At 36.5% G+C, this 14,452-nt stretch overlaps 1 protein-coding gene across 2 annotated transcripts in view; it reads left to right on the top strand.

The window, feature by feature from the left end:
* The window catches only part of Ptp61F (Protein tyrosine phosphatase 61F), a 259,988-nt gene that overhangs the window by 110,613 nt on the left and 134,923 nt on the right, over positions 1 to 14,452 (top strand). For both annotated transcript variants that reach the window (XM_090377659.1, XM_090377658.1), the window contains exon 3: positions 8,837 to 8,937. In XM_090377659.1, the coding sequence (XP_090233785.1) occupies positions 8,837 to 8,937 (101 nt within the window). The remainder of the gene's footprint in view (positions 1 to 8,836; positions 8,938 to 14,452) is intronic.

The following is a 14,452-nucleotide window of genomic DNA, read 5'->3' as shown; positions in this document are numbered from 1 at the left end:
CACAACCACCCCCCAAGTCCCTTTCATTCTCTACCACTGTCAGTGTTGTACCATAGAGTTGATACGTTGCTCTGGGGTTGCTGTTTCCCATGTGTAGTACTTTACATTTGTCAATGTTAAACTTCATTTGCCACCTCTCAGCCCATCTGCTCAACCTTTCCAGATCCTGTTGCAGAAGCATAGTGTCAGTAGTGTCCTTGACAACCCTGCCAACCTTTGTATCGTCTGCAAACTTGGACATTAATCCCGATATACCATCATCAATATCATTTATAAATACAGAAAACAATAATGGACCCAACACTGAGCCCTGAGGGACTCCACTAATAACATCAGTCCACGATGAGCAGTGTCCATAGATTACCACTCTCTGTCTTCTCCCCCTCAACCACCCCTTTATCCATAGCAGCAATTTGCCTCCAATGTCACACTGCTCCAATTTGTGTAGTAGTCTTCCATGTGCAACAGTATCAAAAGCCTTTCTAAGATCCAAGTATATAATATCAAAGTTATTCCCTGCATCCAGTTCTTTTGTGACTGCATCATAGTATCCAATCAAGTTGGTCAGGCAAGACTTCCCCTTAACAAAACCATGCTGTGTCTGAGCTATAACTGAAGTCTTGTCTAAATGATCCTGCAGTGCGTCTTTAACCAGTGCCTCCATTAATTTTCCTGGAACAGAAGTCAAGCTCACAGGTCTATAATTACTTGTGTCAGCCTTTGATCCTCCTTTGTGAATTGGGGTCACATTTGCACATTTCCAGTCTATGGGTACCTCCCCTGAGTCCAAGGAAGCTCTCATAATTATGGCTAAGGGTTTGCTTACTTCCTTTGCTGCCTCCTTTAATATAACTGGATAGATCCCATCCACCCCGGGTGCCTTTCTTGTGTTTATCTTCAACAGTTTCTCCTCCACTTTACTCCCAGTTATTTCAAGATTCTGTAACTTACTGCTAGAGATGAATACACCTCTGGCATTCCCCTCGCTGAATAACTCCTCATGTGTGAATGTCGATGCAAAATATTCATTTAGTTTGTTAGCCACCTGAGCAGGATCATCAACACTTGACCCATCAATATCAAGTGGACCAATCTGATTCATCCCTTTCCTTCTAGAGTTTACATAAGTAAAGAACTCTTTGCTGTTTTTCTTTGCATCCCTTGCCAAGGATTTCTCGTAATCTGCCTTCGCCTGCCTAACCTCCTTTGTAACTTGGTTGCATATCAACTTGTATCTATCATAGGCTTCTGTGTCATGTGTTAATTTGTAAGTATCCCATGCATTTTTCTTCTCTGCCATATGCCTCATTAGTTCATCTGACATCCATCTTACACAACTAGATAATTTCAATTTGAAAGTGAGAGTCATATCTCTGCCGCCAAACACGACTTTACTCATCCAACCTAAGGATAAGGATGTTATTTCGAATTTAAAAGCATACTATTTACACACAACATTTGCTCAGGCATTGTCTGCAGTAGAGACGGTGATAAAAATTTTACAATAAGAGACTTTTTTGAAATCTTACAATATTTACCACACCATCTTAAACATTAATAAGGCCTTGACCAAAATTACTAAAAGTTGTTTAAATGGCACATGGAAGAAAACATGCCCACAGCACGTAAAAGACTTCGAAGGGTTTAAAAAAGTCTAATCATATGAAGAGGTTACAGATAAGATTGTAAAGGATGCAGAGCTACTTCAGTTGGAGGTTGTTGCCAAAGACATGGAGGAGTTAATAGAGGAAGAAGAGAAGGAATTATCTAACAAAGAACTTAAATGATTACATTCAGCGATAGTGAAAGAAGAAAATGCTGACAAAGCTCAAGACGAACCAAATGGGGAGCCGAGATGCTTCATCAACAGAAAGATGGCAATGGCATTTCGTGAAATTGCATCGACAATGTCGAGGTGTGAGAAGATGGATCCTGACAGTGAACGATTCTTAAAAGTTAACAGAGGGGTGAATGACATGCTTGCTTGTTACAAAGAAATCTATGATAAAAAGAAAAAAGCTACTGTCCAGTCATCCATTAATATGTTCTTTCGTAAGGTTGAGCAGCCGACCCCTTCTAAATCTCCACAGCCCTCAACCTCCGCAGCGGTGTGCTTATCAGCTGAAAACGTCAATTTTCTCAACAATGCTTGAGAAGTAAAACTTACTGACGTTATGCCTGTTTCCTCTTTTTTTTGTAATTTTATAATTTTGAAATTTTTTAAATTGCACACTTTTGTAATTTTTCCTGCGCATGAGATAAAAAATTAAATAAATACAAAAATACAATTCTATTCACATGTTCATCGAACATTTTTTATTATTTTTTTTTTGACTGAATCAATTCAGCGAGCACAGTTGCGAGTGCTGCATAAGCATCGGGGGAAATTCCGACTTACGTAGAGTTCCGTGGAACACAACCCTTACGTTAATTGGGGAGTGGCTGTGATTAGGTATGCCGAATGTGGTGAATCTTTAGCTTCAATTCAATGCTTAGAGAATTAGTCAGTTGCAAAGGAAGGGATAAAATTAAAGCCTGTGTATAAAATGCTGGAAATATGCAGTTGACAGTTATGTCAAGAAGGTTCTTTAAAATTATGGATTGAGATTCAACTTCAAAAAAGTGTTGCATCAAGTCCTTTAATCATTCCAGATAAGGTTTTGAGTATGATTGGAAAAAAAAAAAAAAAACATTTTGGTGAAAGTGCTGCTATTGCCCTAGATATTAATTCAAGCAAATGGTTAGTTTGAGAAAATAGAACTAAGTTGTCCTACGTTATATGCAATATTAGATTGACTGGAGTATCTGGTACTGATAAACAAGCCACACTAGAATTTGTGAAAGAGTGCCAAAATTGTTCTTGTCAAGACAGGATTATTTTGGAAAAAGAAACCTGTCCTGGTATGGTGAAGGTGGAGAAAGTTGCATCCGGGCACAAGGAGGCTCACACTACTGTTTTGTGGCAGTGCAGCAGGTGACTTTTACTGTCTGTCAGGTGCACCTGACCTGCCACTTCTGTAGATGCCATTTTTTAAAATAAAAAATTCTCTCTCAGAGTGACACGTCAGCTTTAGTGTTCCGTAATCAGTGTTTTTTTTTTTTTTTTTTTTTTTTCCCCCGATGTGCATCATTAATTGTGTTAGAAATTCAGAAATATTTTCAAAAAAATAAAATGCAGTCATAGTCTTGCATTCTGTCTGAATTTTGATACAATGCACCTGTTTGTTTAATTGTGTTAATTACATAATAATTGTTTATCCCACATCATGTGTGGTTTACAAGTTGCTTCGCCCTGGAAAGGACAAGAAATTATGGAAAGGTTAAAATATCTGGATGCAGTCAACAATATTGGAAACTCATGGGCTGAGATAAAGGAGTTAACAAATATTTGTTGAAGCAGCTATATCCAGAGTTAATTACAAATTTTGAAGGTTTTGAGTTTTTGAGTGAGGGTACTTCCCCCCCCCCCCACACACACACAAAGCTGCCACAAATTTGATTTGATTTCTACCAAATAATCTGCACTTGGAAGACAGCACTTGAGATGTGGATGTATTGATTCAGAGCACTGTGTCCAGTGAAGATCTGTTTGTCATGCAAAGCAAATGTTGTGACACCTGAAGATCAAGATGATTATAAAATCATTAAAGATCCTCCCACAAAGACTTTGAATGTTAAGAACCTCATTGAAGCCTTTACTTACTTTGCCTCTCAGAGACTGTTTAAAAAGTAAAGTTTCTACCAAAAGTTTCTACCAGTCTGCTGTTCACTGTTTCCATGGTGTAGAGGGAGTCAACCAGTCATATCGGTGACTGCGGTTTTCATATAACTAAAATTGAAGGGCAGAAGGGGAAGGACAGAAAAAAAAAGTAACCAAATATTCCATCAACCATTAAACCAATTAGTCGCAATGCAAACTACCATTTAACTTTGTCCAGATATCTGGTCATTAGAAAAGGAAATTGAAATGACCAAGTGGAAATAGACACATAATCTCTGAATCAGAATGTGAATGCCCAGCCCAAATAAAGTGCCATCTTATAACTCAATGTAAATTAAATGATCTTGTGCATGATTTAAATCTATCTAAGGCATAGGCAGAGCTTTTGGGATCTAGGCTGAAGGAATGGAATTGGCTGCAAAAAAGATTAAACTATCTATATTTTGTAAATGACAAAAAAGAGTTTTCTTCATATTTTAACAAGTAGACACATTGCACCTAATATATGGGCTCTTCATTCACTTTGCTACTGATGATGTTGACGGAGTGTTTGATGCTCTTGGAAAAGAACATAAACCAGACAATGGAGGTTTATCATCATCTTTTTAAAATTAAGTCTAAAATGATATGATAAATATAAGAAATGAATCTGCAAAGATTTTAAAGTTATGAGGATTCTTTTAGGTCTATGATCTGGCTGTATTTTGGTCCCTGGGACTTGCCACAGACATTCTCTTAGGTTATGACAAGCTGGGGCTTGCTAAATGGAAATCGAAAATGCTGGTGGAACTGATATTCAAGTGGACACCTAATTTCTGTGAAGTGAGTCATTCTGCAATAACTGTCCCCTGCTTGCACTATCATAATAGTGGGCCTGTGAGTGACCCTGGATATCTTTCACCCCCACTGCAAGTTCTGAAAAACTGCACCTAATATACTGGAGGCAACTGCCCAGATGTGAACCAGAGTAAGCAGAGGTAAAGGTGTGGCATTCACATTACACAGGAATACCACTGCTCTTTGTCACCAGGCAGAATTAGGTGGTAGATGAACTCCAGTATGTTAGGTGCAGTATGCTGGCACATCAACCAGTGCAGTACATGGCTTTGCTTATTGGAGGCTTGATGTGGTGAAATCCATGCTTAGTCTCTACAAAAGTTTTTGTAGCCTGGCTGTTCTGTTCTTCTTTTCTTCTTTCTTTCTTCTTTTCCTTTTCCTAAATAAACTGACTGAACCTGTTGTTAACTTTCTAGGAGGCATCTGGATCAGATAGTGTATAATCTTGGTGCCTCTATTCTACTAGCTAGTCACTGGAGGCAGTCTGAGCAGTGTGTATGCAGGGAGGACTGTCAAAGAGCTGGGTATATGCTTGCTATGTGTATGTCATATCCAAACATTTCATTGCTTCCTACATCTCCCCCACTGCACTTTATTTACTGAATGCATCGTGAATAGTCAAACTAATAGAACAAACTTATCTACTAAAAGATCTGTACTTCCCAAAAATTTCCTTATTCATTCGACAAATATACATGGTCTTGGTTCCAATCTTCATGATGGTCCATTTCCACTTAGAGCTAAACCTCACTTTTTCTGATAGAATCCCAATTATTGGTTGGTGCAACTGTTGCTCATCTCAGTTGGTCTAATTATTTGTTGTATAATTTCTTTCGCTTCAAAGGTGGCAAATGTTTGTTCTGATGTTCCCTGTCAAGGACTTGGTAATTTGGAATCTCCTCTTTTCAATCTTCTCTAACTTAAAATCAGTCTACCCCATTCTATCATTGGTGGCATTCACACTACACAGAGGAATACCACTGCTCTTTGTCACCAGGCAGAATTAAGTGGTAGATAAACGAGGGCAGTATGCTGGCTCATCAACCAGTGCAGTACACAGCTTTGCTTATTGGAGGCTTGAAGTGGTGAAATCCATGTTTAGCCTCTAGAGTAATTCTCATCATAACCTCAAAAGGTCTGAGGTTATGATTGGGAATTATGGAGAGATCAGTCATCCTTACATTTTCATCTCTTACCACTATCATTCTCCCAACTCCACTAATAATTTGAAACTCTGACTTCCTTTCTTTGAAACTAGACTTTCCTAATAGTGAGGTAATTTTCCTTAATAATTTTAATGTTCACAACTCCAGCTGGCTTCAGTTTTCTAGTCACAGGGACCCAGCCAGTCAAGATACTAATGGCCTCATATAGATTGTTTATTTACCTATCAGAATACAGGAAATTACCACATAGCTAAGATTCTTGATATTTTTTTTCTCAACCATTCCAAGTATACAGTTGAGGTGTGTGGTTCTCTAGGCACCTCAGATCACGACTTGGTGATGGTCTCTTCTCCACTGGAGCCTTTCTCTCGTGGCCATTCTTAGTCTTGTGTTGTTTGGCATTACAAGAATGCAAAATGGGATGGATGGCAAAATTTCTGTTCTTCTTTTCCTTGGTTGGATTGCTGTTTTATATCTTCTGTTGTTAATGTTTATACAGATCATATCAGTGATATTATTCTCTTAGGAAGGAAATCCTTTGTTGCACACTCCACCTTAACATATATACTTTATCTAAATCTTGGTTTTCCAATAAGTCTGCTATGTCTGTTCATGATAAGTATGTTGCATGGCACAATAGACTCACCTCAAAATCTTCAGGTTCACTATCTGCCTACACTGAAGCTTGCAACAATTGTAAAGTAGCTAATGAATCCAAACTAGATTTTGAACAGGCTGAGAGTATAAAACTTCACAATTGGTGCTACTTTTCTTCTAAACAACTACTTAACTCTATACAAATCTCAAATCTGTTCTACTATGGAATATTGTTCTCACGCCTGGGAGAGTGCCTCCAAAACTTCTCTCAGATTTTTAGACTCCATTCAAAAGAAGGCAGTCAAGTTAATTAATGATCCATCTCTTACAAAGCCTCTCCACTGTCTGTTGTGTAGATGTTCCTTTTCTGCTGCATGCATTTTTTTATAGTTACTTCCATGGGTACCATTCTTCTGAACTGGCTTCTGTAATTCCCCCTTTCTCTTACAAACCAGTCCAAATACATGCCGCAGCCAGTGAACATCCACAGCCGACCGGGCTAGCCAGGTGGGTAAAGTGCCTGCCTGGCAACCCAAAGGTCGCGGGTTCGAATCCCGCCTCGGGTTTGGATCAAAGTACTGCAAAAACCTTGAGAGGTTCACTATGGCCACAGAAGCCGATGTGCCAACAACTACCAAAAAAAAGAACATCCACATACTGTAAAACTGCAAACTTGCACAATCAGCTGTTCTTCATTTATCTGTACAGCTTCTGTTTATTGGACAATCTTCCTTTGCATATATTTCCTGAAAACTAGTCCCCAGATTCAAGTCTGATGTCAACAAGTATTTTCGGTCTTCTTTATCATCAACTGATGCATGGTACTAAGTGCTATAGGTTCTAATACGTTTCGTGTTTGGGATTTTCATAAAAAAAAAAAAAAAAAAAAAAAAACCAAAAATAAAAAAAAGCCCCATCATTACTTTTTGAACCGTTGAGACAAAACTAAGTTTTGGCTCCCCTTTGCATGGATCTTGTACCTGGAAAGAAAAAATATCTGTGATTAGTAGGTAGAACAAATATATTTTTTCTACCACTTAAAGTATACTTAGATCTAATAAAGAATTTGTTAAAAGCTGTAGATAGGAATGGGGATTTTATTATTTAAAATTTGCTTCCATGCATTAGTGGTGCCAGAATCAATGGAGTAGTATTCATAGGGCTGCATATCAGAGAGTGTGCTGAAAGTTGAATATTTTTAAAGTGTTAAATCTTTTGGAACTGGTAACTCAGAAATCCTTTTGGAAAGTTCGTGAACATTTTTTGTGCAACAACAGATCAGACAACTATAAAACCTTGATTAAGAATTTATTACAAGCCTACTGGAATTTCAGTTTCAGTATGTCTCTGAAAATATTCTTTCTCCATTCCTATTTAGGGACTGGAATTGGTTTCCCAGTTCACAATTAACACATTAGTGGAGAAACTTTACCAAGGAAAGATGGAAGCTGAGTATGCTTGCAGACTATAGCTGGACATTGATCAGAGAGACTTCTGATTATTACAAAAAATAAAATAATAATAATAATAATAAATAAATAAATAAAAAAGCTAACGAAAAAATTACTAAGTTTTTACACTGTTTATTTTAATACTTGTTAAAATTTCATTAAAAGTTCTAATAAGTGTAACCTGTGCATTCTGTGCTAAGTCTGTGGATGCTTGGCAATATGTATTTTGTGAGGGGAAAAATCAAAATTTGTTGTGCAGTGTCATATTTTATGACAAATGTACATTTTAAATGTTTAAAATACATAGTACTCGAGTGTAAAAACTTAAAAACTTTATACCATAATTAAAGATTTTAAATTATTTTTTTACTTGATTCTTTTGGAATGGAAGCTCCATTATAACACATCTGTTGCTTGATTTCAGGAACACGTGCTTTTCATAAGTTGAGAGTCACATATATTGTATTCAGGTGTGTCAGTCACACATCAAAACACACACACACGTACACACACACACACACCTTTTCTTTTTAAGATGTGGCCTAACTTGTTGAGAAGAGACATGAAATGTGGGGCAGAGGCCCATGTAAAATTTTAGGGTGTAACTCATGTCCTAAGATTTTATAGGATTACACAAGAAGAAAAGTGTATTTAGAGCTGGGTTATCTATCCTGAGCTTGTATGTCGGAAGTGATATCTACTATATGTTAGAAATTGCTTATGAGGAAAGTTCATGTTGAGGAATACTTGTATTAATTTTATGTTTATTTTGAATGGAAATTATATTCATTCCGTTAGTTTGCCATGGTTCTTTTGTATAGAAATCTACACTCAATATCTAGTTAGGTAACATTTATTTCTTTGGTTATGTGTATTGATAGAAACATAGATATCTTAAAAGGGTGGAATACAGAGAGAGAGAGAGATTGAGATTGAGATTTCCTAATCCCAACATTGCTTTACCATATGATCACGTATGTCTGGTATATTAAAAATATTGAATTGTAAAAAGGTTTGAAATTTAAATTCCATTATTAATCTGATATTTTAACATTTAATTTCAGATGATCATAGTAGGGTACGGTTGGAAAGAGGAGACAAGGACTATATCAATGCTAGTCTTGTCAGAGTTCCTGCTGCAGATCGTGCCTATATACTTACACAGGTAACTGAATAATTTGGAATTCCAAATGCATTTGATTCTTTTTTTTTTTTTTTTTTTTTTTTTAATTTGAATGCATTTTTTCCCTTGCTTTGTGCATAGGTAATTTTTGAAAATTTTGTTGCTTTCTAGTATGAAGTTTTGAAATATCATAATCTTTTTGTTGAATTAATTATCCTCATTTTAGGAGTAATTTCCATATCATCTATATATTTAATATGGAAGATGTTTTCTTTACTCCATCAGTGTGAACGAAAGGCTTAACCTATTGGACTGCAAATGGTCTCAAATTGAAGATATTTCTTCCTGGGTATGCACAAAGTTGTTAAAATTTAAAAATTCTGAATAGTTTTATTTTATGGATCGGGCCAGTTTTGTACTAAAAACGAGAATATTTCAACATTCACTTCATAGACGGAGCTGCAGAATGATGTTAACTGTTAAACAAATAGTTGTCTAAGTTGATACGGCATTTTTTCTGATTAACAATTTGCACGTTTGCACAATTGTGTCCTTCGTTCTGAAAAAATAAAAAAATAATAAAATAAAATAATTATAATAAAACTCTGCAACCAATTGCGAAATTCTCTACTAGTGCTGTCTACCTTATAAGAAAGAACTAATCGTTAGGATTCCATCACAGCTCACTATATACTCCCACTTTGTGCACATGAGCTCATACATTAATTGCCATTTGTTACGTTTAATACATTCAGAACTCATCATTTTATCATTATTGTTATCAACTTATTAGTTAATTTGTTGTTTTTGTTTTGAGGTTATTTAAGGTAAGTAATTTAAGGATTTAGAAGAATGTCACAGTCAGAATGCTACTCTGACTGCTCGTGTTGAACATACCTTGCGGCAAAGGAGAAACATGCCTTTTCATGTTTTTACAAATGTATTCAGGATCATTTTGAAAGACCGATCCTCAATACATTTATCCATATATATTGATACTACACAGGTACTACATTTCTTTAGGACAGTTATAGAAAAACTCTGTTACCAATTCTAAAATTTTTGCAATGGGTACAGCTAGCTGTAGCCATTACGTATGATAGGCCTAACTGATTTGGCCTAAAATTGAAGATATTTCTTCCTAGGTGTGCAGAAACATGGGAAAATATAAAAATTCCAAATAGTAAAAAATTAGATTAGTTTAATTTTACAGAATGGGCCAATTTTCTCTTAATAGTGCTGCCTACCTTAAAAGAAAGAATAGTTTTATTTTACAGAAATAAGAAATGAGAAAGGATTCAACGTGTACTGGCTTACCTGCTCACGACCAAACATGGACTACATTTCTTTAGGTCAGCTAGAGAAATTTGCAACACTAGCAGTACTCCTTGCAAAATTTTTTTCAAGGGGTACTGCTAGTGTTGTTTTAATTCTGTGTAATAATCTGGTACAGGATTTTGAAAAATATACAGCCTGTATAAAGCAGTTTAACGAAGTCCTATTTTTACTTTCAAATCGGACCTTGCTGGGTAGGAATCTAGCTGACCGGGCTAGCTGGGTGGGTAAAGTGCCAGCCTGGCAACCCAAAGGTCACGGGTTTGAATCCCACCTCGGGCTTGGATCAGAGTAGTGCAAAAACCTTGGGCGGTGCATTATGGCCACAGAAACCGATGCGCCAACAACTAACAAAAAAAAAAAAAAAAAAAGTAGGAATCTAATAATATATTGTAGGAAAAGTAGTGACTGCTTTCCATATTGTAAGTTTTATTACATACTTTTAGAGCTTTATTGTAATCCTTGAAACAAAATTATGACTTCTAGATATAGAAGGTATTTGGCAAAAGGAATATTTATAGAGAAATAAAAATAGAAAGTAATTGTATACAGCAGGACCCCGTTATAACGCGGCTCGCTTTACGCTGGGCGCCTCCGTGGGCAGGAGTGGCAGTGCGTAGCACACACTTCTTGATTAGACCGGGGTTCGAGCCCATAACCACCAAATACGGAGGATGCGGAAAGGTCAGGGAATGACTACCTATATCCTCGGAGCAATATGGCCTTAGTTGCTAATGCTCCTAAATACCAAATAACAACAACAACAGCTTTACGCTGATTCACTATAACGCTGTTCTTATATTATAACCTGTATCTGACTATAACACTGACACAGATCACTATAAAGCTCTTTTACAGATTGCATTTTTGGCGTATTTAACGAAATTGTTTCATTTTATGGAGTTGATAGCTTGAAAATGAATTAGCAAAACAGCATTAAAACGTTTCCCACGCTGACTTGATAAATTTTCCCACGCTCAGTGAAATTTTCTCGCACGCTAATTTAATTGCAGTAAGTGACTTGTTACATAATTTCGAGATCAACATTTAAAAAAATGATCAAGTATATTGTTTGTAATATTTGCATTATATGCATTTATCCGAAGTCTAGTCATCACTCAGTACAGTATTAGACATCGTGCATAACGGACAGTTTACTCGAAGGTTGTATCGTAATTAATGCAACCAACGCAGTTACATTTTCGAAGAGTTAATAATGGCTGATAAGAATGAAAAAGCAACATCTGGGTGCAGTACGGAGGCTATAAATGTAAGAAAAAGACTGAATCTGAAAATTAAATTAGATGTTTTGAAGCAAATCGATTCCCATCAACAACAAGCGGATGTGTGCCATAATTTAGGACTTGCAAGTTTAACTGTAAGAACAATTATAAAAAAAATAAAGAATTAATTTTTGCAGCGGGAAAGATAGCTGTTCCACTGCAAGCAACTAGGGCTAGGCCGGCTATTAGGATTGAAATGGAAAGACTTGAACTAATTTTATTGAAGATAATATCCAATGCAGAATTCAGTTAAGTTAAATATTATAGAGAGAGAGAGAGAGAAAGAGATTAGCCAATATCTGAAGAAAACTGACCTAAAAAAAAAAAAAAAAGAGCCAAAACTTTCAAAAAAGAACTTAAAAATTATTGAAGAGGAATATTATGTGTTATACTTCTCAACAAGTTTTTAACATAGACGAAGCAGGACTTTTATGGAAAAACGAATGCCTAAAAGAAGTTTCACATTGAAAGAAGAAAAAAAACATGCCAGGTTTCAAAGCAGTGAAGGATTGGTTGACTTTATTGTTAGGTGGTAATGCTGCAGGGGATTTAAAATTAATACCCCTTTTAGTTTATTTGGAAGAGGGCCAAAGTTCAACCCAAAATCGACACAATTTTCATGATTAAATTCATCAATTAAATTAAATCAGTTAAAATCAAATTAGATCAATTAATTGGATTTTAATTGGAATTTTAAGTTTAATTTTGATACATAAGTAGTTACCACATAATTATATACGTATGTAATGCAGAATATTTTATATGTACAAATATTTGAATATTAAATATTTTGACCGACATTTGTGCATCTTTTCGCTACCGTTTATTATTGATTAGGAAATGTCCTATGGCACCGACCGCAACTCACAAATACATATGTTACCTTATGGGAATGCGGCGCTTGCTTAGTGCGGATTCACTTAGTGCTCTGTCATCACTGTTTCTTTGACAGCCTCATTGGATTTGTGGGCTGAGTCAGACATTGCTTTTAGTATAACAATGTTTGTTTCTTTATTTCTGGATGTTTGCGCATAACTTAATGTGTTGATGTCTTTATAATTATTTTTTTCTTCTGTCACAGTTTCCACTTTGGTTTTTAAAACTCTGTTTTCTGTGTTGAACACTATGACTCTACTCCAAGACTGTCCAGCAGTTTGACTATCTGTAGTCTTGTTGCAGACGTTATTCTATTTATTTGCTTGTGGAGAAAGTCTTCTAGGTATAGTTTTAACTCTTTAATTTGTTTGATTGGGTCTTGAATCTGGTTAATGGTTTCAAACCTTATTTCCTCTTCTGTTTTGTTCTCTGTACTTTCATTGCTATCTTTTTCTTTGTACTCTTTATTTTCTGTTTGATTTCTCCCTTTTCTTGCCCTTTTCATACCAAGGGGGCCTGAGGGACATGCTTCAGTGCCTTTGTTATTTATTTGCTCATTATTGTTGGGGGTTCTTTCCATTAAAACTGACATCTGAGTTTGGGATATCTTCTATATTTAAGTCAGGGTTGTCTCCTGGTTTCTGCATTTTTTCGTCCATATTTAGATCCTTTTCAGTCATTCTGCCCATATTATATTGTTTTTTTTTTCCATTTGGAGAAATAATTTAATGTGTCTGTTCAAAATTAGACCTGTTATAACCCAAGTAATGGGATTTTCCGGTTTTGGCGGGAAAATCGCCTTGAACAAAGAAACTATTTTAAAAACTAAAAATATTTTAAATCTATTATTAGATCTAGATTCCCCATTAAAGATAACCTTGATATAACTTGTTTTCTGTCTAATATAGTTAAGAATTTTGGGCCCTTGAGACATAGGCAAATCAAGGGTTCTGACAGTAAGATCGCTAGCGCTATAGTGATCGCACCATGCAGAAATATGCTCAAAAACACAAAAATATATATGTGAACTATCAAGAACAAACTCTTACTTCAAATAAATTATTTCTCTTCATCTATGGTTACCTTAAGAATTAAGGGATCCATGTTAAGTGCTAGAGGAAAATACACAATCCAGCTGAGTCGTCCTACAATCACCGTCCGCCGTCTACATCATGTGGAGCGTTGTGCAAATGCGGCTGCACAATGCACCTGCTCATATGACCATTGCCACTGCCAACTTTTTTTGCCGCGCTGGGCAAAAAAGTTGGTGGTGGCAACGGCCGTGTGAGCCGGTGCATTATCTGACAGATGACGGGCACCTTTGGATAACATTCTATGCCTTTTTTTCTCCTTAAAAGCATCGCTGATGGAGCGGTCTTTACCTTTTTGGGAGGTGGGGAGGAGGTGTGCTTCCACTGCTTTGACATCTCTTTAGTTTCCAGATCATACTGGTACACCCAGCACTCATCATTTGTCAACATTCAATCAAAAAAGGTTCTCAGTATCTGCATCACACAAATCCAATAGTTGGCGAGAACATTGCATTCGACATTGCTTCTGCAAAGGCATCAGCAATCTTGGAACCCATCATGCGGAGACCTTAGACATGTGCAGATGGTCAAGTAAAATGCTGTGGACAGACCCATAACTAATTCCCACTGTATTTGCGATGAAATGAATTGTCACACTTCAGTCACTCAGCACCAGCTGCTCAAACTTTGTAACCGTCTTACTGTCTGTGGATGTTGATGGCCTTCCTTCTCTTGGCTCGTCAAAGACACTTGTACAACCGCACCGGAACTTGCTTTTCCACTCTTTTACAGTGTGATAGGATGGACAATTCTGCCAATACACAGCGTTCATTTCTTCGTCAATTTCCTGAGCTTTCTTGCCCTGCAAATGCAGGAACTTGATCACTACTTGATACTCCACACTTTGTCAACCATAGCATCCTTCCACAGTTTCCGGGCTCCATCTCGGGTGTACGATCACCTATGGGAATGAAATTTCACATGTTAGTTATTGAATATATAGACAACTTATATTAAAAACGACATCTTCCT

This window comes from Mastigoproctus giganteus, chromosome 7 (assembly GCF_048544385.1).
Source record: "Mastigoproctus giganteus isolate SK-2022 chromosome 7, ASM4854438v1, whole genome shotgun sequence".
NCBI lineage: Eukaryota > Metazoa > Arthropoda > Arachnida > Uropygi > Thelyphonidae > Mastigoproctus > Mastigoproctus giganteus.
The sequence above is the reverse complement of the archived record's forward strand: the minus strand, read 5'-3'. Positions and strand labels throughout refer to the sequence as shown.